Consider the following 27541-nt stretch of genomic DNA (forward strand, 5'->3'; position numbering starts at 1 on the left):
CAATCCCCTCGTTTCTCCCGGCACTAGCCAGGATAAAGGAGGGGGGATTCTGAGAGCTCACTAGAGCGAGTGAGTTTTCTCAAATTTTGCAGCATAAAGCAATGTGGTTGCTTTACCACATGCAATGCTGCAGTTTTGGGAATTGCTTCATCTAGTGACCAGCGCTGGGAAATGTTATGAATTAGAATCTAATTTCTAATATTTCCTGACTCGTGAAAAAATTAAAAAAATTAGAACAATGTTTAATCACCTATACACTTACATGTTTAACTAAAAAAAAGTTTTCCCAGCGACACATTACCTTTAACCCCTTCAAGACCAAGCTATTTTTGGCCTTCAGGACCAGACCCATTTTTTCAAATCTGACGTGTCACTTTATGTGGTAATAACTCTGGAATGCTTTTACCTATCCAAGCGATTATGAGAGTGTTTTCTCGTGACATATTGTACTTTAGGTTAGTGAAAAAATTTGGTCGATAAATTTATTGCTTATTTGTGAAAAACACCAAAATTTAGAGAAAATTTGAAGAAATTATGATTTTTCTAATTTTAAATGTATCTGCTTGTAAAACAGATAGTAATACCACACAAAATAGTTACTAATTAACATTTCCCATATGTCTACTTTATGTTTGCATCGTTTTTTGAACATCCTTTTATTTTTCGAGGACGTTACAAGACTTAGAACTTTAGCAGCAATTTCTCATATTTTTAAGAACATTTCAAAAGGCTATTTTTTTCAGGGACGAGTTCAGTTCTGAAGTGGTTTTGAGGGCCTTATATATTAGAAACCCCCATAAATCACCCCATTTTGAAAACTGCACCCCTCAAAGTATTCAAAACAGCATTCAGAAAGTGTTTCAACCCTTTAGGCGTTTCACAGGAATTGAAGGAAAGTAGAGGTGAAATTTACAAATTTCATTTTTTTTTTTACAAAATTCATTTGTAATACATTTTTTTCTGTAACACAGAAGGTTTTACCTGAGAAATGCAACTCAATATTTATTGCCCAGATTCTGCAGTTTTTAGAAATGTCCCGCATGTGGCCCTAGTGCGCTAATGGACTGAAACACAGGCCTCAGAAGCAAAGGAGCACCTAGAGGATTTTGGGGCCTCCATTTTTTAGAATATATTTTAGGCACCATGTCAGGTTTGAAGAGGTCTTGTGGTGCCAAAACAGTGGAAACCCCCAAAAGTGACCCCATTTTTGAAACTACACCCGTCAGGGAATTTATCTAGGGGTATAGTTAGCATTTTGACCCCACAGGTTTTCTGCTAAATTTATTCGAATTAGTCTGTGAAAATGAAAATCTACTTTTATTGTGGAAAAACTTAGAATTTTCGAATTTTTGCAAGGAATAAAAGGAGAAAAAGCACCCCAAAACTTGTAAAGCTACTTCTCCCGATTACGGAAATACCCCACATGTGGTAATAAACTGCTGCTTGGACCCACAGCAGTGCTCAGAAGGGAAGGAGCGCCATTTGGATTTTGGAGCACTGATTTTACTGGAATATTTTTCGGTGCCGTGTCGTGTTTGCAATGCCCTGGAGGGGCCTAAACAGGGGAAACCCCCCAAAAGTGACTCAATTTTGGAAACTATGCCCCTCAAGGAATTTTTCTAGTGGTATAGTTGGCATTTTGACCCCACAGGTTTTTGGGTGAATTTATTAGAATTAGTCTGTGAAGATGAAAATAGACTTTTTTTCTGAAAAAACATAGAATTTTCTAATTTTTATAAGGAATAAAGGAGAAAAAGCACCTCAACATTTGTAAAGCAATTTCTCCTGATTATTACCACATATGGAATATTGCCGTAAACTGCTGTTTGGACCCACGGCAGGGCTAAGAGGGGACGGAGCACCATTTGGATTTTGCAGCTCAGATTTTGCTGAATTGGTTTCTGGGGGCCATGTCGCATTTGCAGAGCCCCTGAAGTACCAGTATAGTAGAAATTCCCCAGGTGTGATCCCATTTTGGAGACTATACCTATCAAAGAATTAAATTAGAGGTGTAGTGAGTATTTTGATCCCTCAGGTGTTTTACAGATTTTATTAGAATTGGGCCGTGAAAATGAAAAACATTTTTTTTCCAATAACCTATAGATTTAGCACATAATTTTTCATTTACACAAGCAATACAGGAGAAAAGACACCCCAAAATGTGTGACAAAATTTCTCCTTAATAGGGAACTACCCCATATGTGGTTGTAAACTGCTATTTGGACATACAGCAAGAGTCTAAAGGGAAAAAGCGCAATTTTGTTTTTGGAGTGGAGATTTTACAAAATTTGTTTTTTACTCCATGTTGCATTGCGCTGAGGTACCAGTACAGTGAAAACCCCCGAAAAGTGACCCCATTTGGGAAACTACACCCCTCAAGGAATTCAACTAGAAGTGTAGTGAGCATTTTAACCCCAAAGGTTTTGTAGAAATTAGTGCACAGTGGATGTTGCAGATTTAAAATTGCCATTTTCCACATATATGCTATTTCAGTGCCCAATGTGTTGTGCCCAGCTTGTACCACCGTAGACACACACCCCATAAATTATTGTTAAGCGGTTCTCCAGAGTACAGTAATACCCCATATGTGGTCATTAACTGCTGTTTGGGCACACTGCCAGGCCCAGAAGGAGCTCCATTTGGCTTTTGGAGCGCAGATTTTGCTTGGTAGTAGTTTTGTTTAGTGTTTTACTGGTGTTTCAGCTTATAATATGGGGGTATATGTAAACTGGGCGGAGTGCATCAGGGTATATGTTAGCTGGGTGGAGTGTATCAGGGTATATGTAAGCTGGGCGGAGTGCATCAGGGTATATGTAATATGTGAGGAGTACATCAGGGTATATGTAAGCTGGGCGGAGTACATCAGGGTATATGTAAGCTGTGCGGAGTACATCAGGATATATGTAAACTGGGCGGAGTACATCAGGGTATATGTAAGCTGTGGGGAGTACATCAGGGTATATGTAAGCTGTGCGGAGTACATCAGGGTATATGTAAGCTATGTGGAGTGCATCAGGGTATATGTAAGCTGGGCGGAGTGCAACAGGTCATAATAGGATGATGTAATGGGGAGAATGAATAATAAAATTAATGATCCCTGGATAGTGACGTACGCTTTCAACCAATCCTTCATGCACAGGCCGGATTATTGGGTGCAGGAGTCACACTTCTAAAGGGTGTCCGTGGTATTGTACAAAATATCCGCACTCCAGCATTGTCTAATCTTTGACTTCACTAGCCCCATATGTAGCACAGACCCCAAAATGTCATAGTTTTCGCTGCATTTACAGGGTCTACAAATGGGGGCTGCAAATGATGACGTGGGGTTTTAGGTGAAGAACTGCTGCACATATAAATTAGTCTGGGCCGTCGTTTTGCATTATTGCGTTCCAAGAGTCATAACTTTTTATTTTTCCGTTGACGAGCTCTGTGAGCGCTTGATTTTCATGTGATGAGCTGTAGTTTTTATTAGTATCATTTTGGGGTAAATGTGATAATGTGATCAGTTTTTATTCAATTTTTTGGGGGGTGAGGAGACCAAAAAACAGAAATTCTCTCGCTGTTTTTTTAAAATCAATTTTTAACGGCGTTCTCTGTGCCGCATAAACAACATGTTTGCTTTATTCTGCGGTTTGATACAATTATGGCAATACCAAATTTATATAGTTTTTATGTTTTACTACTTTTACACAATAAAAACCCTTTTTATAAATAAAATGTTTTAGTGTCACCATATCCTGAGAGTCATAACTTTTTTTTTTTATGTCGACGGAGCTTTGTGAGGGCTTGTTTTTTGCGTGACACACTGTAGTTTTTATTGGTACCATGTTTGGCTACGCACGACTTTTTGATCACTTTTTATTCCATTTTATTGGAAACAACATGACCAAAAAAGGAAATTCTGGCATTGTTTTTTATTGTATTTTTTTTACGGTGTTCACCGTGCGGGATAAATAATATTATATTTTTATAGGTCACGCCGATACGAACGCGGCGAAACCTATTATGTCTAGTTTTTGTCTTTTTTTCCATTTTTTTCTAATTATAAAGGACTTGATCAGGGATGATTATTGTTTTTATTACATAAAACTTTTATTTATTTATCTAAAACTTTTTTTAACCTTTTTTTTTACTTTTTATTTTACACATACTAGGGGACTGGAAGATCTGATCTTCTGATCCCCTGTACAATACACTGCACTACTTGTGTAGTGCAGTGCAGTGTATTATAACTGTCATTTTATAACTGACAGTTGAGCCTATTACGTCCTGCCTCGGGCAGGACCTAATAGGCTCCCGTACCTGGCAACCAGGAAGCCATTGCTAGGCTTCCTGGTTGCCATCGCAACCATCAGAACCCCGCGATTTTTCGCGGGGGGCCAACGGGGTACAGAGGGAGCCCCCTCCCTCTGTATCAATCACTTAAATGCCGCTGTCGCTATTGACAGCGGCATTTGAGGGGTTAAATGGCGGCGATCGGACATAACAGTGATCGCCGCCGTTGCAGCGGGATGTCAGCTGTATATTACAGCCGACACCCGCTGAGGATGAAGCGCGCACAGCTCCTGTGCCTGCTTCATCCTCAGGGCGTTACTGTACGCCCATTTGCGGGAACGAGACGCTAAAAAGGACGTACAGTAACGCCCATTTGCGGGAAGGGGTTAAGGACACAGCCTATTTTGGCCTTGTGGACACAGCCGATTTTTGCAAATCTGACATGTGTCACTTTATGTGGTAATAACTCCAGAATGCTTTTGCCTATCCAAGCGATTCTGAGATTGTTTTCTCGTGACATGTTGTACTTTAGGAAAAAATGTTGTCGTTAAATTCAATATTTATTTGTAAAAAACACCAAAATTTCGAGAAAATGTGCAAAAATCTGCATTTTTCTAAATTGTAATGTATCTGCTTGTAAAACAGATCAGAATACCGCACAAAATATTTACTAGTTAACATTTCCCATATGTCTACTTTAGGTTTGCATCGTTTTTTGAACGTGCTTTTATTTTTCTATGACCTCACAAGGCTTAGAACTTTAGCTGCAATTTCTCGCATTTTCAAGAAAATGTCAAAAGGCTATTTTTTCAGGGACCAGTTCAGTTCTGAAGTGGCTTTGAGGGCCTTCTATATTAGAAACCCCCTATAAAACACCCCATTTTAAAAACGGCACCCCTTAAAGTATTCAAAACCACATTCAGAAATTATTTTAACCCTTTAGGCATTTCACAGGAAATAAAGCAAATTAGAGGTGAAATTTACAAATTTCAATTTTTTTTTTACGAAATTCATTTGTAATACAGTTTTTTCTGTAACACAGAAGGTTTGACCAGAGAAATGCAACCCCATATTTATTGCCCAGATTCTGCAATTTTTAGAAACATCCCACATGTGGCCCTAGTGCGGTAATGGACTGAAATACCGGCCTCAGAAGCAAAGGAGCACCTGGTGGATTTTGGGGCCTCTATTTTATTAGAATATATTTTAGGCACCATGTCAGGTTGGAAGAGGTCTTGTAGTGCCAAAACAGTGGAAACCCCCCAAAAGTGACCCCATTTTGGAAACTACACCCCTCAAGGAATTTTTCAAGAGGTATAGTTAGCATTTTTAGCCCACAGGTTTTTTGCTAAATTTATTGGAACTGGTCTGTGAAAATGAAAATCTACTTTTTTTCTGAAAATACATACGATGCTTTAGATTTTACAAGGAATAAAGGAGAAAAAGCACCCCAACATTTGTAAAGCAATGTCTCCCGATTACGGCAATACCCCATATGTGGTAATAAACTGCCGTTTGAACCCACGGCCGGGCTCAGAAGGGAACGAGGGCCATTTGGATTTTGGAGCGCAGATTTTGCTGGAATGGTTTTCGGTGCCATGTCGTGTTTGCAAAGCCCTGGAGGGACCATAACAGTGGAAACTCCCGAAAGTCATCCCATTTTGGAAACTACACCTCTCAAGGAAATTTTCTAGGGGTATAGTGTGCATTTTAACCCTACACGGGTTTTGCTGAATTTATGGGAATTATGTCGTGAAATTGAAAATCTAAATTTTTTTCTAATAAAATGTAGTTTTAGCTCAGATTTTTTCATTTTTACAACAGATAAAGGAGAAAAAACACCCCAATATTTGTAAAGCAAACTCTTCTGAGCACAGCAATACCCCATATGTGGTAATAAACTGCTGTTTGGACACATGGCGGAAGTTAGAAAGGACGGAGCGCCATTTGACTTTTGGAGCTCCAGTTTTGCTGGAATGGTTTGCTGCCCCATGTGACATTTGCAAAGCCACTGAGGGGGCAAAATTGTGCAAACCCGGCAAAAGTGACCCCATTTGGGAAACTATACCCTTCGTGGAATTTATCTAGCGGTATAGTGAGCATTTTGACCCCACAGTTTTTTTGCTGAATTATTGGGATTCTGCAGTAAAAATTAAAATCTACATTCTTTCCACTAAAATGTTGAATTGTTTTCATTTTCACAAGGAATAAAAGGAGAAAAAGCGCCCCAACAATTGTAAAGCAATTTCTCCCGAGTACGGCAATACCCCATATGTGGTTATAAACTGCTGCTTGGATACACCGCAGGGCTCAGAATGGCAGGAGTGCTACTTGGCATGTAGATTTTGGTTGATTGTTTTTTGGGCGCCATGTCGCATTTGCATAGCCCCTGAGGTACCAGTACAGTAGAAACCCCTGAGAAGTGACTCCATTTTGGAAACTTTACCCCTCGGGGTAATCATCTAGGGGTGTACTGAGCATTTTGATCCCACAGGCGTTTCATAGATTGTATTAGAATGAGGCAGTGAAAATGAAAAATTATTTTTTTTTCCCAAAAATATGTAGTTTTGCACCCAATTTTTTTTCCCACAAGGGGTAATAGGAGAAAAAACAACACATAATTTGTTACCCAATTTCTCCCAAGTATGGCAATACCCCATGTGTGGCCCTCAACTGCTGTTTGGGCACATGGCAGAGCTCAAAATGGAAGGAGTGCCATGTGGCTTTTAGAGCACATATTTTGCTGGACTGGTGTAGGGGCGCCATGTCGCATTTGCAGAGCGTTCTTAGGTACCAGAGTAGAGTGTAAAACCATGAGAAGTGACCCCATTTTGTAAACTACACCCCTCAAGGCATTTATCATTTGCCTGGACATATGACAGGGCTTAGGAGTGAAAGGCGCATGTGAGACCTATTTTGGTGATTTTCGCAGCATTAGCCCACAACGGCAGGGCTCTGAGGTCAAATAGTAAAACAAACCCCCAAGTAGTGACCCCGACTTTGGAAACTGCACCCCTCAAGGCATATATGTGGACGTACACTGCTGCTTGGGCACGCTGCAGGGCGCACCATTTGGCTTTTGGAGCGTGGATTTTGCTCGCTAGTTGTTTTGTTTGGGGTATTACTGCTATTTCAGTTATGATGTGGGGGCATATGTAAGCTGTGCGGAGAACATCAGGGGTATAATAAGAGAGTATAATAATGGGGTAAATAAATTATCCACAGATGTGTGGCCAATGTCGCACTGATAAATGGCGCCCGATCTTATCCGCTTTTGGACACTTTGTACATTTTGCATTGCCATATTCTGAGAGCCAGAACTTCTTTATTTTTTCTCCACCGGAGTCGTGTGAGGGCTTATTTGTTGCGGGACAATCTGTAGATTTCATTGGTACCATTTTGGGGTACATGCGATTTTTTGATCACTTTGTATTTCATTTTTTTGGCAAGGTGACCAAAAACCTGCAATTCTGATGTTTTTTATTATTTTTTTTTTACAGCGTTCGCCATGCGCTATGAATGACAATTTTACGTTATTCTGCGGGTCGGTACGATTACGGTGATACCAGATGTATATCGTTTTTCTTATGCTTTGAAGCGTTTGCACGATAAAATCACTTTTGTTTCAAATAATTTATTTTTGGTGTCACCATATTCTGAGAGCCATAACTTTTTTATTTTTCCGTCAAAAAAGCGGTGGGAGAGCTTGTTTTTTGCGGGACGGGCTGCGTTTTTTAATGGTATAATTTTGGGGTACATGCAACTTTTAGATCCCTTTTTTTTATTCTGTTTTGCGAGGGGTAGTAACTAACAAACAGCGATTCTGGAATAGTTTTTTATAAAAAAAATTTACGGTGTTCACCGTACGGGTAAAATAGCGTGATATTTTTATAGTTTGGGTCGTTACGGACGCGGGGATACCACATATGTGTACTTTTTTTATGTTTTTGGTTTTTCCTATAATAAAAGACTTATTATAGGAAAAAAGGCTGTTAGTGTTTTTTAACATGAAACTTATTTTTTTTTACTTTTTTACAACATTTTTATTAACTTGTTTAAACTTTTTTTTGTGTCCCACTAGGGAACTTGAAGGCATGAAGCCCTGATCGCTATTCTAATACACTGCACTACCTATATAGTGCAGTGTATTAGAGCTGTCAGCTATGCAGCAAGCCTATTAGGCTTCGCCTCCCGTTGTGAATGGTCCCCTGTCGTCTTACTGTGCCGGTCAACGGTCATAAACAGTTGACGGCACAGTTCTGTCACCTTGTCCTTTGACAGCACTTCAATGCAGGACGTACCGGTGCGTCCTGGTGCGCTAAGGGGTTAATGAGCGTATGTCACGTTCACGCGCAGTCCGTTTTTTTCATGGACACCACACGGACCTATGAAAATCAATGGGACTATTCAGACATGCGTTGTTTTTCACGCAACGTGCGTCAGTTGCATGAAACTTACTGCATGTCCTATTTTGGTGCGTTTTTGTGCACCACGCAGCCCTTTGAAGTCAATGGGTGCGTGAAAAAAAAAATGGACAGCACATGGACGTCATCCATGTGCTGTCCGTTCTTCACGCAACAGTTGCTAAAGACATGAGAAAAAAACAAAAAAAACTCCTTCAGTCTTTTTTTTTTTTGCCAACGTAAAAAACTGACATACGCGCATAAAAAACGCAGACGCGCACTGTACACGGATGTCACACGGAACTGCAACACAAGAAAAACACTGCGTTTATGCACGAAAAACAAACACGGTGTGAATAAGGCCTAAGATTGCGTCTATATCAGTTAACTCTCCACCCTGAAATAATTAGGTGTCTATACACTCTAGACAGGTTTCTTTGTATTTTTTTTAGGGCTTTCTTCTTCGTATGGCTAACGTGCTGTCATTTAGGCTGTGTGGGGTGCCGCATGTACACTTTCTATTCTCCTCTAAAATCCCTCCAACATACAGCATCTAATGGAGCACGGCACGTTTTGTTTATTTCTTTTGACTTGCACAAATTTATCCCCATGCACACGAACGTAAAAATGACCGTAATTACGGCCTTTAATTACGGGCCCATAAACTATTTGCTACTATACTTTATAATGGGAGCACGGCCCGTAAAAACAGCCGGCTGCCCGTGCCCGTAATTACGGGAATGGTCGTGTGCATGAGGCCTTAGGTAATAGAAAACGGTGTGTGATGTTGGGTGCATTCATGCACTAGATTAGGAGCCCTATTAACGCTCTGTACAAAACACAGCGGTAACATAGCCATGTGGATGAGACCTTACTCTTAAAGGAACACTACACATTGAAAATAAAAAAATCTCAGCAATTCCTTCCTTAATCTCCTCCTTTCTTTTTATTTTCTCATATTACAATTAAAACGGAGAAATATATAAAAGAAATCTGTAATGTGTCTCAGGATAGCAGCCCCTTCCTCCTGCTCACTATCCTGTTTCTGGCTGTAAGACAACTAGTTGCAGCAGGTGCCTCCACCCTATCTGAAGTAGGACACAATTAACCCCTTCCTGTCGTAAACAACTTTCAGATTTAAATTTTCGTTTTTCCTCCCCACTTTCCAAAAGTCATAACTTTTTCATTTTTTCATCGATATAGTCCTATGAGGGCTTAATTTTTGCGGGACGAGTTGTAGTTTTTCGTAGCGCCATTTATTGTGCTATATAATGTACTAGGAAATGGGGAAAAATGTCTTTGTGGGGTACAAAATGAAACTAAAAAAACTGATTCCTCCATTGTTTTTTGCGCTTCGTTTTTACAGAATTCACTGTGCAAATAAAACGACATATTAAAGACATGTTAAAGATTACGGCGATACCAAATATATATATATATATATATATATATATATATATATATATATATATAGTTTTTTCTATACTTTACTACTTTTACAAGGAAAAAGTAAAGTGTACAAAATTTAATTTATGTCGCCAAATTCTGAGAGCCATAACTTTTTTATTTTTCTGTCAATTAAGTGGTATGAGGGCTTATTTTTTGCGGGATAAGCTGTAGCTTTTAATGATAACATTTTGGGGTACATGCAAGATTTTTATCACTTTTTATTCCATTTTTTTGAGGCGACGAAAAAAATAGCGATTCTGGCGCTTACATTTTTTTTTTTACGGCGTACACCGCGTGGGTTAAATAATGATATATTGTAATAGTTCAGACTTTTACGGATCCGGCGATACCAATAATGTTTATTTTTGTACAATGCTTTAGAGGGAAAATGGGAAAAGGTTTTTTTTTTGGAACTTTTAATATTATTTTTTTTTCACATAAAAAAAAATCTATACTATTTACGTTGGATTGCTTGCACTATATACTGCAATTGTCGTCAACAAATACACAGTGAGGTCCCTGTTCTTCCCAAACCTACTTGTACGACCCGATCTAAACAGCAGTGCACAACTGGGCGGCGTTCCCTATTCTGGTACAAGTGACAAACGGACAAGAGAGACAGTACAAAATAACAAAGGGTCACCTGGGAAGTACACGGAGGGAGAGGCAGGGCAATTGCGCCGCGGACAAGTCTGGGTGCAAAAAGGCAGAGTCAGGCAGGCAGGGTCAAACCGGGTGAGTGCGGAACAAACAAAAGTCAAAAGGCAAAGAGAAGTCAGGAGTCCAGCCGGTGTCAGGTCACAAGGAGTCAAAATGCAAGTCGCTCAGGGAAGTCTGAAACAAGGGAAAGCACCAGGCACGGTAACTCTAATTACAAAGGCCTACTATCCCAGGCTGAACTAAATAAGGAGAAATTGGGAGCTCAAGAACATCAGCCAGGCTTTGATTGGCCTGACGCTCCGGAGCTCCTATTGGCTGCAGACTGCCTCAGTCTGCCAGGCCGGCGACGCCCGAGCGAGTAACTCTCGATGTCCTGGAGACCGAGGGAGCCGCAGGCAGAGTGTACGTGACAGCAATACTAATGTATTGCAGTATACCGTCTTTGACAGGCTTCTATTAATTCTCTTAATAGGAGCACAAAGATGGCGGACCTGGGGGCCTTCATTAGGCCCCCAGGCTGCCATAGCAACCATCGCCACCCCGTGATTACATTGCAGGGTGTGTGATGAGCTGCTAGAGGGGGGGGGGGGTCGCCCCCTCTTTCTGACTATTTAAATGCCGTGGTTGCTATTGATATATGGATACTGTAGTGATAGGGGTAGGGAAACAGACAAGTGAGCCCTAATCTACCCGCCACTCAGTCCCTGCCTACTTGCAACGACCCGCCCTAGGTGACGGGGTACAACTGGGCGACGGTCCCTACGCTCAATAAGTGCATGACAGACAAACAGACAAGGGTACACAGAAGCTAAGGGAAATTGGGCAGTTGCCCGCGGCAACACCGTGAGCAACAAGAGTGGTGAACGAGACGAGTCAAACCAGGAGTGTACGAGGTACCAAACGCAGAGCAGGAGAGTAGTCAGTAAGCCAGGGTCAATATGAAGCAGGGTCAAATAGTTCAAGAAGCTGCAGCAGGGCCAGGAAACCAAACGAGAAGAATCACAAGCAAGGAGGAACAGGAAAGGCAGGTATAAATAGACAGAGGGCGGGAGCTAGCTCCGTCTGGCCAGGCTGTGATAGGCTCTCCCACTCCTAAGCCTGCCATCCTGAGTGGTGGAAGATGGAGTCAGTCTCACAGACATAGAAGCAGGTGCAGACTGATTACCTATGGGCGTTGACACAGAAGCTGTGCCTGGCAGATCCTTTACAGATACATCAAATGTTGGGAAGGGTTTAAGACACACATCCTTAGAATAAGCCCCACCCGTCTGCTGTTCTCCAACCGAAAATGGAAGAGATCAGCAGGAATTAAACTGCTAGGAATTGGTGTTTGCCCTTGTATCAGTAAGGCCGGATTTACACAAGCGTGTGCATTTTGCGCGTGCAAAAAACGCAGCGTTTTGCGTGCGCAAAAGGTACTTAACAGCTCCGTGTCTCAGCTGCGTGATTTTCACGCAGCCTCCATCATTATGACACTATGTTTGTAAACAGAAAAGCAGTTCTTACCGCTGTTGCGCGAATCACGCGCGTCACACGGAATTGCTTCTGTGTGCTGCGCGTGATTTTCACGCACCCATTGACTTCAATGGGTGCGTGATGCGCGAACAACGCACAAATATAGGACATGTCGTGAGTTTTACGCAGCGGACACACACGCTGCGTAAAACTCATGAACAGTCTGCACGGCATGCCTATTTACTTGATTAGGAGCAGAGCTGCAGTACTGCAGAAAGGCCACTATACAGTGGTTAGAGCATTCTGCTTCCGGCCACAGTATAGCTTCCGGCATACAGAGGCAGCCTGGTGGCGTGGTATCTTCTTCTAGTCTGTGGATGTGCGGTTGCCTGCAAACTCTATAAAACACTGGGGGGGGGGCACAAACAGTCCAATGCATGCAACAAGATTTGCCAAGGCTACTATTTGTCTATAATTTCATGCGTCAATGTGGTTCTCCAGTCAAAAATAGTTTTGACCAGCAAAGATCTTGACTAAACATGATAATAATCTCTACACGTATACAAATACAATATATAGTCCAGAAATTTCTGTTCATCTGTGCTGTCTCATTTAACAATATTCAGATTATCCCTTTCCTGGGACCTCCACCATTCGGTTCACTGTCTGCATAATAAAAGAACCGCATCTCCCATACTTGCATGATAAAGCTCTGTTTTTGTTTTGTTTTTCGTGTCATGGAGACAATTGAAAGTTTTTTGTTTGGGGGAATTTAATTCTAATAGGAAAATGGTACACTAAGCTGTTCACACTAACATTTTAAAGGATCACTAAACCTAAAAATGAATGATAAAACGGAACAGGAGATAAACTTGCTCCCACGGTTTGCCAGTCAGCAGGATGTTCTGCATGTTGTGAGGAAACAGTCTTTGTAGAAATCCTGCAGAGAACACAGGGGTCAATTCCTACTGAAATCACAATACTTACTGATACAAGGGCAAACACCAATTCCTAGCAGTTTAATTCCTGCTGATCTCTTCAATTTTTGGTTGGAGAACAGAAGGGTGGGGCTTATTCTAAGGGCGTGTCTTAAACTCTTCACGACATTTGACGTATCCATACATCAATAGCAACCGCAGAATTTAAAAATAGTTAGAAAGAGGGGGCAACACCCCTCTAGCAGCTCATCACACACCCTGCAATGCAATCGCAGGGTGGCGATGGTTGCTATGGCAGCCTGGGGGCCTAATGAAGGCCCCCAGGTCCGCCATCTTTGTGCTCCTATTAAGATAATAGAAGCCTGTCAGAAAGACGGTATACTGCAATACATTAGTATTGCAGTATATAGTGCAAGCGATACAACGTAAATAGTATAGTTTTTGTTTTTTTATGTAAAAATAAAATATATATTAAAAGTTTAAAAAAAAAACCTTTTCCCATTTTCCCCCTAAAGCATTGTACAAAAAAAATAAACACAATTGGTATCGCCACATCCGTAAAGTCTGAACTATTAAAATATACTACAATACATTAGCATTGCAGTATATTGTACCAGAGATCCAACGATCGCTGGTTCAAGTCCCCTAGGGGGTCTAATAAGGTGTGTAAAAAAAAAAAAAGTTAAAAAAGTTTTAGTAGTGGAAAAAAAAATACTAAAATATTAAGTTAAAGAAAAACCTTTTCCAATTTTTCCCCTAAAGTAATGTAAAAAATAAAAAAGTAAACCAAACTGGTATAGCTGCGTCCGTAAAAGTCTGAGCTATTACAATATGGCGTTATTTAATGCGCACGGTCAACGCTGTAAAAGAAAAAAAGTAAAACCGCCAAAATCACTTTTTGGTCATCTTAGCTCTCAAAAAAAAATTAATAAAAAGTGATTAAAAAGCTCTACGTACCAAAAAACTACAGCTAGTCCCGCAAAAAATAAGCCCTCAATCGGTGAAGAAATAAAAAAAAAGTTATGGCTCTCAGAATGTGTTGACACAAAACATTAACAAAAAGTTTATTACCAATAAAAGTAGTAAAATATAAAAAAAAAGTAGGAATTAGACCTACCGGTAATTGTATTTCCAGGAATCCATTATGACAGCACCACAGGAGGTTGCCCTATTGACCTCTATAGGGACAGGAAGACAGAGAGGTTAAAAGGCCCCTCCCACCACCCACTTGCCAGTGTTTTTCAATTACTACACCAGGATGGATGCAACCCTATTTTATTTCTAGGGATAATAACGGACATGTTACTTGCACAAATCAGAATTTCAATAAGGGAGGGAATGTAAGGGTGCTGTCATGATGGATTCCTGGAAATACAATTAGGTCTAATTCCTACTTTCCAGTACATCCCTCATGACCGCACCACAGGAGCAATACCAAATTATAATGCTCAGAGCGGGACTACGGATTGGAGGACTTTCCGTCCAAAACTTAAATCCGTATCTGACATAACATCTAGCCTATAATGTTTGCAAAACGTATGATGGCTTAACCAAGTGGCAGCTCTGCAGATTTAGTCGATAGAGGCTTCTCTTCTTTCTGCCCAGGATGCCGAAACTGCCCTCATTGAATGGGCTCTGATGCCTTGTGGGGCACATAGTCCTTGGGACTTGTAGGCTTCTTGTATGGTAGTTTTTACCCATCTCGCTAGATAGCCTTTTGAGGCTTTCTTTCCTCTATTCATTCCCCCATACAGGACAAATAGATTTTTATCTGGTCTCCAGGAGGAGGTTGTATCCAGATACTGAAGAATTGTTCGCCTGACATCCAGGCAATGGAATTTTTCTTCTTGTTGGTTTTTAGGATCTGGATAAAATGAAGGTAGAATTATTTCTTGTTCCCTATGGAAAGCAGTAGATACCTTTGGAATAAAGGAAGGATCCAGCTTTAGAATGATCTTATTTTCTTGTACTTTTAGGTAGGTTTCTATGACCGACAGAGATTGGATTTCTCCAATCCTTCTTGCTGAAGTAATAGCGACTAAGAATGCAGCTTTTAGAGTTAAAAAATGCATACTAATCGTGTCGAGCGGCTCAAAGGGGGGGATCACAAAGAGCCGTTAACACTACATTCAAATCCCAGGTAGGAACTGATTTCTTTAGGGAAGGTTTCAGTTTAGAGACTGCTTGAGTGTATCTTCTGATCCACCGATGTTCAGCCAAGGGAGTGTTAAAAAAAATTACCAAAGGCTGAAATTTGCACTTTTAAGGTACTAGGGCTAAGCCCTTTTTTGAATCCAGATTGTAAAAAAATCTAGGATTTTCGCGATGTTGGGAGAAAAGGGGTCTGGTCCTGGGTCTCCATACCAGGAACAGAATTTCTTCCAAATTTTTTGATGTAACTTCTTTATGACTTGATAAGATAGTTGAAATTACCTCATCTGACAAACCGTGGTTTCTCAAGATCTGCCTTTCAGGATCCAGGTTGACAACTTCAGAGTTTCTATTCCCTGAAAGAATAAGGGACCCTGGGAGAGAAGATTCTCCTTGACTGGGAGCATGATAGGGTCTTCCAACGCTAGGTATTTTACGATTGGAAACCAGCTTCTTTTTGGCCAATAGGGAAGAATAATGATGAGCTTTGTCAAATCTTCCTGGATTTTTCTTAATACCATTGGTATTAGAGGAAACGGAGGAAAGGCATAGGCCAGATCCATGTCCCAGGGTTGGGACAATGCATCTACTCCCAATAGGTTGTCTTTGAGATTTAGGGAGAAGAATGTCTCTACTTGGGAGTTTTTCCATGTGGCAAACAGGTCTATTTGTGGATAACCACATCTTCGGGTTAAGGACAGAAAGACTTCACTGTTTAGGGACCATTCTCTAGGGACTCCCTTGTCTATGTTTGTGCAGAGCCACCACAGGAGGGATGATTTCACGGTCTCGGAAATTTGAATTCAAGGAGTCCTGTTTTCGATCCCACTGGGACAGGATCAGATTCTGTAAGGGTCTGGAGTGAAATTGACTCCATGGAATAGATTGGATGCAAGACATCATTCCCAACATCCGCATACATTCCCTTATGGAACAGGCGTCTTTACCCCAAAATGTCCTTACTTCTGCCAGTAGGAGTATTTGTTTCTTCCTTGGGAGAAAGGAATGTTGAAGGGAGGAGTCTAGTAGACCTCCTAAGAAGACCTTCTGTTTTTGGGGAGGAAGACTTGACTTTTGAAAGTTGATTATCCATCCCAATTCCTGTAGTAGGGAAAGAACCTGTGACCGATGACTGTCTAAGATAGACAGAGTATCTGCTGTCAACAAGAAGTCGTCTAGATATGGGATAATTACTATGCTCCGACTTCTTACGAATGCCATGATCTCTGCCATAATTTTTGTAAAAATTCTGGGGGCGGAGGAAATGCCTAAAGGGAGGCAGACAAACTGGAAGTGGAGAATGGAAGGACCGTTCTGAATCGCGAATCTGAGAAATCTCTGGTAAGCGGGGTGGCTAGGAACGTGATAATACGCATCTTTTAAATCGATCGTACACATGGATGCCTCCTCCCTTATTAGAGGAATAGTCGATCTGATATAGACTCCATCTTGAATTTTCGATATTTCACCCACTTGTTCAGGACCTTCAGGTTGATTATTGTCCTGTAGGAACCATATGGTTTTTTGACTAACAAAATCTTTGAATAGTGGCCTTTGAATTTTTCGTTGTGGGGAACTGGAGTAATTGCTCTCAATTTGAGTAGTTTCTGGACGTCCCGGATAAGGATCTGATGAAGGTCTTTTTGCTTCATAATGGGTTACTAGAAATTTCTCTGGAGGAAAATTCTATTTTGTACCCTTCTTCTATAATCTTTAGAACCCAGGGGTTCTGGGTTATTCCGGTCCATTTGGGATAAAATTGTAGGAGTCTTCCCGCCACACTCTTGGTGTCATTGCTTTGAGGGCTGAAATGAATTATCCTCGACCCCTTCTTCCTTTGGGGTAACTCCAGCGACCGGACTTCCCTTTCCCGCTGTAGTTCTGTAAGGTAGGTTCCCTTTATCAAACTGAGGGTTTTTTTTTGTTTCCCTTCCGGAAACCCCTTTTTCCTATCTGCTGCATTCTCCAGCATGCTATCCAGGAGAGGACCGAACATCAGAGACCCTGTAAACGGGATAGAACACAATTTGTTCTTGGACTTCGTATCTCCTGACCACATTTTGAGCCATAATGCTCTTCTAGCAGCATTTGAGAGAGCCCCATTCCTGGCAGTAAATCTAATGGATTCCGCTGAAGCGTCTACCAAGAATCCGGTTGCCATCTTTAGTAAGGGTAGAGATTCTAATAGATCTTGTCGTGATGTCTTCATCATCAAATGGGTCTCCAACTGGTTTAACCATATAAAAACATTGCTCTTGCTACTGATGTGGCCGCGATATTCGTAGAGATCACAGCAGAGGAAGATTCCCAAGCTCTTTTCAGTAGCTCGTCTGCCTTTCGGTCCATGGCGTCCTTCAACAGAGGAATCCTCAAATGGGATTTCGTTTTTTTTATAGCAACTCTGGCTACTGGGACATGTACTTTTGGGATCTCATCCCAAGGTTTAGTGTCTTCTGAATCAAAGAGAAGTCTGTTTTTAAACTCTCTTAAAATGAAGAGCCTCTTTTCTGAATCTTCCCATTCAGTTGTCACCATTCGCTTAAGATTTTCGTTTACCGGAAAAACCTTTGTTTTCTTTTCCGTTAGACCCCCAAACATCTCATCCTGGATGGTATGTGGTTGGTCTTCTTCGGGAATATCCATGGTTTCCCGTATTGCCTGGATTAAGGTATCAGACATCTCGGAAGAGAAGAAAAGTTTTTTCTCTTGACTGGATGAAGTTGAAGGCAAGAGTTCCTTTCCTTCTAACTCACCCTCTGATAGGTAATAACACTCCTGCTCAGAGTCAGACCCCTGAGAAGGAGGACAATATTTTTGATCCACTTCAATCCGTGGTCTTTTTGCCCGGGAGTGTGAGGGAGTTTCTTGAGGAGGGGCGAGGGAGGCTACTGACTGACTCACTTCTTCACGAATCATAGCCCTAAGTTCAGACATAAACGTTGGTTGTTCCTCTTTTAGTACTTTTTCAATACAATCCTGACACAATTGTTTCCTATGTGACTCTGGCAATTTTTTTGCACAAGTCGCACATTCTTTAACCTTTTTATCAGTTTGTCTCTGAGAGGAATCTTTATCCTAGAGAAAACAGAAGGTAGGTAAAGTATGGTGTAGATACATAAGGAGTCATAACCCAAGGGTGAGACTCACGTGACCCTGGGACATATCTGGAGTTCCGTCAGAACGAGGAAGTTCCATTCCGCAACAGGTAACAGGCAAAGCAATATGCAATCCACAAAATCAATCCGTTGGAGGTATCAGCTCTAACTACATACCTGTGTGTGTCCCTTTAAATGCGGGCGTTTTGAATTTCCCGCCTTCCAAGATGGCGGCGGACCGGAAGTAGCCCGACGTAATTTCCGGACGCGGCTATTGGCTGAGGTGCGGCCGCGTCATAGCCGGCGACTGAGGCCTGCTATGCGGCGCGGATACCCTGCCGGTGCGTCCAAACCTATGGAGCAGCCGGTCCCCGCCTGGTCACGCGGCCCGGCCGAAGGCTGCTTGGGAATCCTGGTGTCTTAGGTTGGGAGCTAAGGGACCTCTCGTCAGAGGGGTGTTAGCCTAGGCTTTAGGGGGAAGAGAAGAGGGGGTGGGGGGGAGTGCACGGACCCCCCGATCTTGCCCCCTGCCCGAGTTTATTCTCCTGCAGCAACACAGGAGCGACGTCTCTCTGCTCCTGACCCTGTAGGGACAGGAACAACACTTTCAAGTGGGTGGTGGGAGGGGTCTTTTAACCTCTCTGTCTTCCTGTCCCTATAGAGGTCAATAGGACAACCTCCTGTGGTGCTGCCATGAGGGATGTACTCGAAAAACCATATAAATGTGGTATCACCGTAATCGTATTGAGCCACAGAATAAAGATAAATTGTCGTTTTTACCGCACGGTGAAAGCCGTAAAAATGAAACCCAAAAACCAATTGAGGAATGACAATTTTTTTCCAACCTCGGCCCACAAAGAATTTTTTTCCAGTTTCCCAGTACATTATATGGAACTATAAAATGGTATCAGAAGCTACAACTCCTCCTGCAAAAAATAAGCCCCCACATCACTCTATTGACAGAGAAAAGAAAAAAAGTTATGGCTTATGTAATGTAGGGAGTTAAAAACGAAAATCAAAAAATGGCTTCGTCCCTAAGGGGTTAAGATGTACTATTATTACTTCAATTAGCCCCTATGAGAACAGGTTTCTCCAGTCAAATTTTGACTAGTAATTATAATTGAGCGAATGATCAAATAAATGTTACATTCTTGAAGAAGACCAAACAAATTGCTAACATCTTAACATTTATTAAAATAAAGCAACTATCTGGAGGCTACAATGAATTATCGTGTTAGGTGTGACTTTCGCCAGGCCAGTCATGTAAAATTTACTTTCATGCAGTTTGAGATAAGAAACTTATTTCACCTTTCATTGCACTGCAACAGAAAAGGATGGGGAAACTTGTTTGACTGCCTTGACCCCAATTCACTTCTATCGCAAGTCTCGACATTGCATCAAAATACAAGCTTGGTGCCTTTCAGTGTCACAGATGCATTGAATTGCACATAAAGTTAATTTCTGTGGATGAGTCACTTGTGAGACTGTCGTGCAACTCCAAATTCACACAGTAGTGTAGTCATCATCTATCCAAAAACAGTTTTTCCTATTTTTTCTTGCATGAAATGTAAATCAAATTGTTCACTTTTGATAAACTTAATCCCCAAAGAATACTGGAGCAGTTTACAGATGCAGTATTCTGTCAATCGTTCAAGGCCATAGTAATGTCGCAAATTAAGGCTGTATTCCTTAGATGGCGCCAATGAAAGCAGCCAATCTAAGAAGAATTTTTTCAATTAATTTCTTTATTAGTTCTGTCATTTCAGGAGGATTAAAGTGAAACTGAGCACTGATGTCAATGCTGCCCGCTCTCCTGCAGATGGCAATGACGTCCGTGCTACAGCTGGTCTCCCTGAACTATGCCGCAGCGGTTTCGTTTCCTATGATGGGAAGTACTTTTAGGCTGGGCTACACGGCAACTCTGGTCGCGTAGCCGAAAATCGCTGTGTTGCAATCATGAGACTTTCATTAGCTGCGATGCAGGCTGGGTGACTCGAAGTTTTGTGATCGTGGGACCGGTGTCTTGACCAAAGCCGTCATGTAGCCCTAGTCTTATGGATCCAATTTGGGGGAAGAAAGGTACAAACGGTTTGCTTATTAACCCAAGTGGGTCAATCTCATAAAAAACTATATTTCTGCCCGGTGTTTCAATTTAACCATTTTTACTTTTAAATTTACCCAACTGTAGCATAAAAGATAAAAGCAAGAAATAATTTCTTCATTACTGACCTGATAGAAAACGTTTTCTTTGAAAGATTCCACACTACAGGTTATATACTGAAAATCATATATACAATTACTTTATATTTATTCAGATTATTAAAATTTCACACCAACCGCCCATAATCTTTGAAAAAAAATTATTTATTTGACCTCTTAAACTGTAATTTGTCAACAGTTTACAACAGTGATCAACCCATAATAGTGAAAAACAACTACAGAATCAAATTCTTCATATTATACTTAAGAGATGTGAAGGGACAAAACCCCAGAGGGCCAAAACGGGCCATAACTGTATGGCTTGGAGTTTCTATATAGAAAAAGTTTATAGATAATATGGACCTTTGTATTGATATGATCAGAAATACTAAATTTAGAAACCAAGTAGAAAAACTCATTGAGGTCATGTCACATAATTAATCAACATACAAAAAATAAAAAAGAAGAAAAAAGCATATTTTTTCAAAAATCTTTTCATAACAAATCTACATATAAATAATACAATAATTTAAGAAAGTTTAACGTTTTATACTGTATTTTGGCAGTTGCAGAAAAAAATAGAAAGCAATCTGGTTATTTCTGACAAGAACAGATTTAAGTTAAAGAGGCTCTGTCACCAGATTATAAGTGCCCTATCTCCTACATAATCTGATTGGCGCTGTAATGTAGATAACAGTGGTTTTTATTTTGAAAAACAATCATTTTTGAGCAAGTTATGAGCAATTTTAGATTTATGCTAATTACTTTCTTAATAGACAACTGGGCGTGTTTTTACTTTTTACCAACTGGGTGTTGTACAGAGGAGTGTATAACGCTGACCAATCAGTATCATACACTTCTCATTGTTCCAGCCCAGTGTGATTGTGCAGTGAAAGAAGCTGGGCTGGAACAATGAGAAGTGTATGATGCGGATTGATCACTGATTGGTCAGCGTCATACACTCCTCTGTACAACGCCCAGTTGGTAAAAAGTAAAAACACACCCAGTTGTCTATTAAGAAACTAATTCGCATAAATCTAAAGTTGCTCATAACTTGCCGCAAAAAGAATCGTTTTTCAAAATAAAAGCCACTGTTATCTACATTACAGCGCCGATCAGATTATGTAGAAGACAGGGCACTGATAATGCGGTGACAGTCTTCCATCTTTATTTTGTGAAGATAAACAGAAATCTGTCTAATAGAGCCAGGAGAAGATTACGTATAAATAACACAGTTACATATAAACAAGAGTTTATTGTAAGAAAGGCTTAAAAAAATAAATTATATTTTGTTGTAGCAAATATGACACTCATGACCCTTTAAAAATAGGTTTTACACATTTTAACAGTAAACTGGGGAGTGCATAGGATTTCCCCTAAGGAAGGTTCACAAGCAAAGATACCATCGGCAATGCTGACAGGGGTGCCAAGGAATAGCCAAGGAAGGTACTTGCTCAAGGGACGTTTTCACTGAATGACTTGACATGTCAATCAAATGCGTTATAAGAGTCACATCGGTGTGGGTCTGACAGCAGGGATCACTACGGATGCTGTGAAAGAACAGGTCCCGGTGCTGGCTCCACAGAAATAAATGCCCAACACTTTAGTTACCAAAACTGATTAGCTCTATTAAAAGATTTCCATAACTCGATTGATTCCAATTAAAGGGATTGCATAACTAATTAAAAGGGATGCTTTACATGGACGGCCATTCATTCAATTTATGCTATAACATGACTTCACCTGGCAATAACCGATTGGGAGTAGAAAAGCTGGATCCAAGTCAGCTGATCGCACGTCAGCTACTTTTTAAAAAGGGGCTGCCCTCCTGAGAAAACCCCTTTTAGTCGTGGTCAGCCATGTGCAGTCACCCTTCTGAAAATTTATAAAAAGGGATAAAAGGAAAGAAAAAAAACAAAAAAAAAACGGGTAGAAACAGAGCCGTTTTTTTTTAATGTAAACTCAGAAAAAAAACCTTTATGTCTCAGCATCTGTAGGAGTCCCCAACTTCTAAACACTCATCAAAATGGCTCTTTAGGCATGTCTGATTGATGTATCATAACAGTCATTTATGGATGTCCCCTTTAACATTGTCGCTTTAAACCTTGACATGTGGGAAATATAGATTTACCATCAACATGGAAGACTAAAAATGCTGCAAAAATATAGAAAACACAGCTGTAACTGTAACAAAGATAAAAATGTATGTTAAGCCGGCTGAGCGAGGTATAAATTATTGTGACAGAAATGAAGCAGGTAAAGGGCTAAGTATTCAAATCAGTGGCATTACTTTTATCCAGTTATTGGAAATCCAACTGGTCTATGCCCTACAATTAGCTGTAAACCACAATGTTCTGTAAAACGTGAGAAAATAAAGACACTGAAGTTGGAAATGGAGGATGAACCAATAAACACTGAAATAACAAAAAATATATTATATGTAAAAAAAAAACAAAAAAAAAACAAAAAACACAGTCTGAGGCTTCTCTTTGATATGTGCGAGAAATCCGGATTATTATATTTTTTGTAAAGTCTGGCCTCAAGGATATTGGTTGATGAAATGGAAATGATTGAAACATGAAGACTTTGTAGACATAGAATTCCAGATTGAAGTAATAGTCAGTTCCTGATCATGGAAGTTCACAGCGTTTGTATATGTTGGGAATAAAGCGTTGGGGGAGAGAAAAGTTAACACCTATCAAAAAAAGAAAAAAAAAAAAAAAAAAGGAATGCATCACAGCTTCAGTCCAAATTAAAAGGTGCTCCATTTTCTCTCCCCGTCCTGTTTAATCTGCTTCATTATTTTCTCCTTTCTACATGCAAGGAAGGACAGCGTTCTTTTTCCATCCATTGGGCTTAGTCGAACATCTTTGCTTGCTGATCTGTCCTTAAAATAGTCTGCAACACAGTTTGAAGTTATAAACCCTTGACATGTAACTTTTGTACAAGAGTACAAAGACAGACAACAAAAATTACAAACTGTGTGCACTGAAATTAGAAATCGGGATTAGGCTACATATATTTTAGAAATTAAAATTTGGTACTGTGCATCCGGGAAAACAAAAGGAGAACTTATACAGTAGTTCAACAGGCAAACAAAGAGTTTGTACATAAGTTCTACCTTAAAATTTTTGATGCCAGAACGAAGTGTATTCTAGGCTCAAGTTAAAGGGAAGATTTATTCTTAATTGATTCCTAAAGAGGCTCTGTCACCAGATTATAAGTGCCCCATCTCCTACATAATCTGATGGGCGCTGTAATGTAGATAACAGTGGTTTTTATTTTGAAAAACGATCATTTTTGACAAAGTTATGCACAATTTTAGATTTATGCTAATTAATTTCTTAATAGACAACTGGGCGTGTTTCTACTTTTTACCAACTGGGCGTTGCACAGAGGAGTGATTGACGCTGACCAATCAGCGTCATACACTTCTCATTGCTCCCGCCCAGTTTCTTTCACTCCACAATCACGCTGGAACACTGGGCTGGAACAATGAGAAGTGTGTGACATGGATTGGTCACCGATTGGTCAGCGTCATACACTCCTCTGTACAACGCCCAGTTGGTAAAAAGTAAAACCACACCCAGTTGTCTATTAAGAAACTAATTAGCATAAATCTAAAATTGTGCATAACTGATTGTGCCAAAACTGATCGTTTTTCAAAATAAAAACCAGTGTTATCTACATTACAGCGCCGATCAGATTATGTAGGAGATAGGGCACTTATAATCTGGTGACAGAGCCTCTTTAAAGCCAAAAATAAAAACCCCTTTAAAATAGTTAACGGACAGAAACACAAACAAGACACATACCGTCCATACCATTATGTTGCTCATAGCTGCGTTTTCCCAGTATTGTTGGCGATCCATTGTTGATAACTGGAGATTTGGATGGTGTCAGGGAATTATTGATGCCTGTGGAAATATTCCTGATTGAATCTGGCTTGGGAGTGCATGGATGTGCCTCTGGCAAATGACAAGATTTCTATTAGTTTAATCGGCTTTCTAGAGAAGGAAAGAATATTTAAGTGCCACAAAATGATAGAAAGTACCTATGTATCTCAGGACTTGTTCTAGAGGTTTTCGGGCAATTTGTTTTAACATCAGTGGTGATTTAGAAGCTTCTGGAAGCCTTGTTGTACCTAAAACAAGACAAACATATACAAAATTATAAAGACACCATCATATCATTACAAGCATGTAACATTAGGTTTATGACATGGTGCCAAATGGAAGCTCACAGATGGATCCCCAGAGGAGAAATGTTATATACCACCAGGCTCCCCGATATCAAATGCCATCAACTATTTAATCTAAATATCAAATAGAGCCAAGAGGAATTGAATACAAAACTCTTTGCTTTAACCCCTTCCCTCTTTAGCCACTTTTGACCTTCCTGACAGAGCCTCATTTTTCAAATCTGACATGTGTCACTTTATGTGGTAATAACTCCGGAATGCTTTCACCTATCCAAGCGATTCTGAGATTGTTTTCTCGTGACACATTGGACTTTATGTTACTGGCAAAATTTGCTCGATATGTTCAGTATTTAATTGTGAAAAACACCAAAAATTAGCGAAAAATTGCAAAAATTAGCATTTTTCTCAATTTAAATGTATCTGCTTGTAAGACAGGCAGTTATACCACACAAAATTGTTGCTAATTAACATCACCCATATGTCTACTTTAGATAGGATGTTCAAAAAACGATGCCATTTATTTTTCTATGACCTCACAAGGCTTAGAACTTTAGCAGCAATTTCTCACATTTTCAAGAAAATTTCAAAAGGCTATTTTTACAGGGGCCAGTTCAGTTGTGAAGTGGATTTTAGGGCCTTATATATTAGAAACCCCCAAAAAGTCACCCCATTTTAAAAACTTCACCCCTCAAAGTATTCAAAACAGCATTTAGAAAATGTCTTAACCCTTTACACATTTCACAGGAATTAAAGCAAAGTAGAGGTGAAATTGACAAATTTCATATTTTTCTGCAGAAATAAATTTTTAATACAATTTTTTTTATAACACAGAAGGTTTTACCATAGAAATGCAACTCAATATTTGTTGCCCAGTTTCTGCAGTTTTAGGAAATATCCCACATGTGGCCGTAGCGTGCTACTGGAATGAAGCACCGGCCTCAGAAGCAAAGTAGCACCTAGTGGATTTTGGGGCCTTATTTTTGTTAGAATATATTTTAGGCACCATGTCAGGTTTGAAAGGCTCTTGCAGTGACAAAACAGTAAAAATCCCCCAAAAGTGACCCCATCTGGGAAACTAGACACCTTAAGGAAATTATCTAGGGGTGTAGTGAGCATTTTGACCGCACAGGTTTTTTACAGAAATTATTGGAAGTAGGCCGTGAAAATTAAAATCAACATTTCTTCAAAGAAAATGTAGGTTTAGCGATTTTTTTCTCATTTCCACAAGGACTAAAGGAGAAAAAGCACCGCAAAATTTGTAAAGCAATTTCTCCCGAGTAAAACAATACCCCACATGTGGTAATAAACGGTTGTTTGGAGACACGGTGTGGCTGAGAAGGGAAAGAGCGCTATTTGGCTTTTGGAGTTCACATTTAGCAGGAAAGGTTTGCGGAGGCCATGTCAAATTTACAAAGCCCCTGAGGGGACAAAACAGTGGAAACCCCCCACAAGTGACCCCATTTTGGAAACTACACCCATTGAGGAAATTATCTAGGGGTATAGTGAGCGATTTGACCCCACAGTTTTTTTGCAGAAATTATTGGAAGTAGGCCCTGAAAATAATAATCTACATTTTTTCAAAAAAAATCTAGGTTTAGCTAATTTTTTCTCATTTCCAGAAGGACTGAAGGAGAAAAAGCACCACAAAATTTGTAAAGCAATTTCTCCCGAGTAAAACAATACCCCACATGTGGTAATAAACGGCTGTTTGGACACACGGCGAGGCTTAGAAGGGAAAGAGCACTATTTGGCTTTTTGAGATCACATTTAGCAGGAATGATTTTGCGGAGGCCAGGTCACATTTGCAAAGCCCCTGAGGGGACAAAACAATGAAAACGCCCAAAAAGGGACTCCATTTAGGAAACTACACGTCTTGAGGAATTCATCTAGCGGTGTAGTGAGCATTTTGACCCCACAGATGTTTCATAGAATTTATTAGAATTAGGCAGTGAAAATAAAAACAGTCCTTTTTCTTCAATAAGACGTAGCTTTAGCGCAAATTTTTTCATTTTCTCAACAAATAAAGGAAAAAAAGAACCCAACATTTGTAAAGCAATTTCTCCCGAGTACGGCAATACCCCATATGTGGTCATAAACTGCTGTTTGGGCAAACGGCAGGGCTCAGAAGGGAAGGACTGCCATTTGGAGTGCAGATGTTGCTGGATTGGTTTCTGGGCGCCTGTGGGCCCAAAACAGTGGAAACCCCCCAGAAGGGACCCCATTTTGGAAACTACACCCCTCAATTCATTTACCAAGGGGTGTAGTAAGCATTTTAACCCTGCAGGTGTTTTGTAGAAATTAGTGTTCACTCGATGTTGCAGAGTGAAAATCGGATTTTTTTCCATAGATATGCAAATATGTGGTGTCACCATAACAAGACAGCTCTCTAATTATTATGCGGTGTTTCCCCGTTTTAGAAACACCCTACATGTGGCCCTAATCTTTTGCCTGGACATCTGACAGGGCTCAGGAGTGAAGAGTACCATGCGGAGTGGAGGCCTAATTTGGCGATTTACAAAGTATTGGTTCACAACTGCAGAGGCTCAGATGTGAAATAATAAAAAGAAACCCCTGATAAGTGACCCCCACTATGGAAACTGCACCCCTCAAGGCATTTATTAAGGGGTGTAGTGAGCATTTTCACCCCACAGGTCTTTTCCATAAATGAATGCGCTGCGGATGGTGCAAATTAAAAATTTATATTTTTCCCTAGAT

The 27541-nt window shown here is 40.3% G+C and overlaps 1 protein-coding gene across 11 annotated transcripts in view; it reads right to left on the minus strand.

Moving 5' to 3' along the window:
* The window catches only part of MTA1 (metastasis associated 1), a 329558-nt gene that overhangs the window by 134870 nt on the left and 167147 nt on the right, over positions 1-27541 (minus strand). For 5 of the 11 annotated variants that reach the window (XM_075844182.1, XM_075844190.1, XM_075844181.1 and 2 more), the window contains exons 15-16: positions 24680-24769; positions 24441-24593 (exon numbers count right to left, since the gene is read on the minus strand). In XM_075844182.1, the coding sequence (XP_075700297.1) occupies positions 24441-24593; positions 24680-24769 (243 nt within the window). Of the gene's footprint in view, positions 1-21726; positions 23524-24440; positions 24594-24679; positions 24770-27541 lie in introns of those variants that run through there. The other 6 variants (XM_075844191.1, XM_075844183.1, XM_075844186.1 and 3 more) reach the window with 3 other exon arrangements.

Source organism: Rhinoderma darwinii, chromosome 12, assembly GCF_050947455.1.
Source record: "Rhinoderma darwinii isolate aRhiDar2 chromosome 12, aRhiDar2.hap1, whole genome shotgun sequence".
In the NCBI taxonomy this organism is placed as follows: domain Eukaryota; kingdom Metazoa; phylum Chordata; class Amphibia; order Anura; family Rhinodermatidae; genus Rhinoderma; species Rhinoderma darwinii.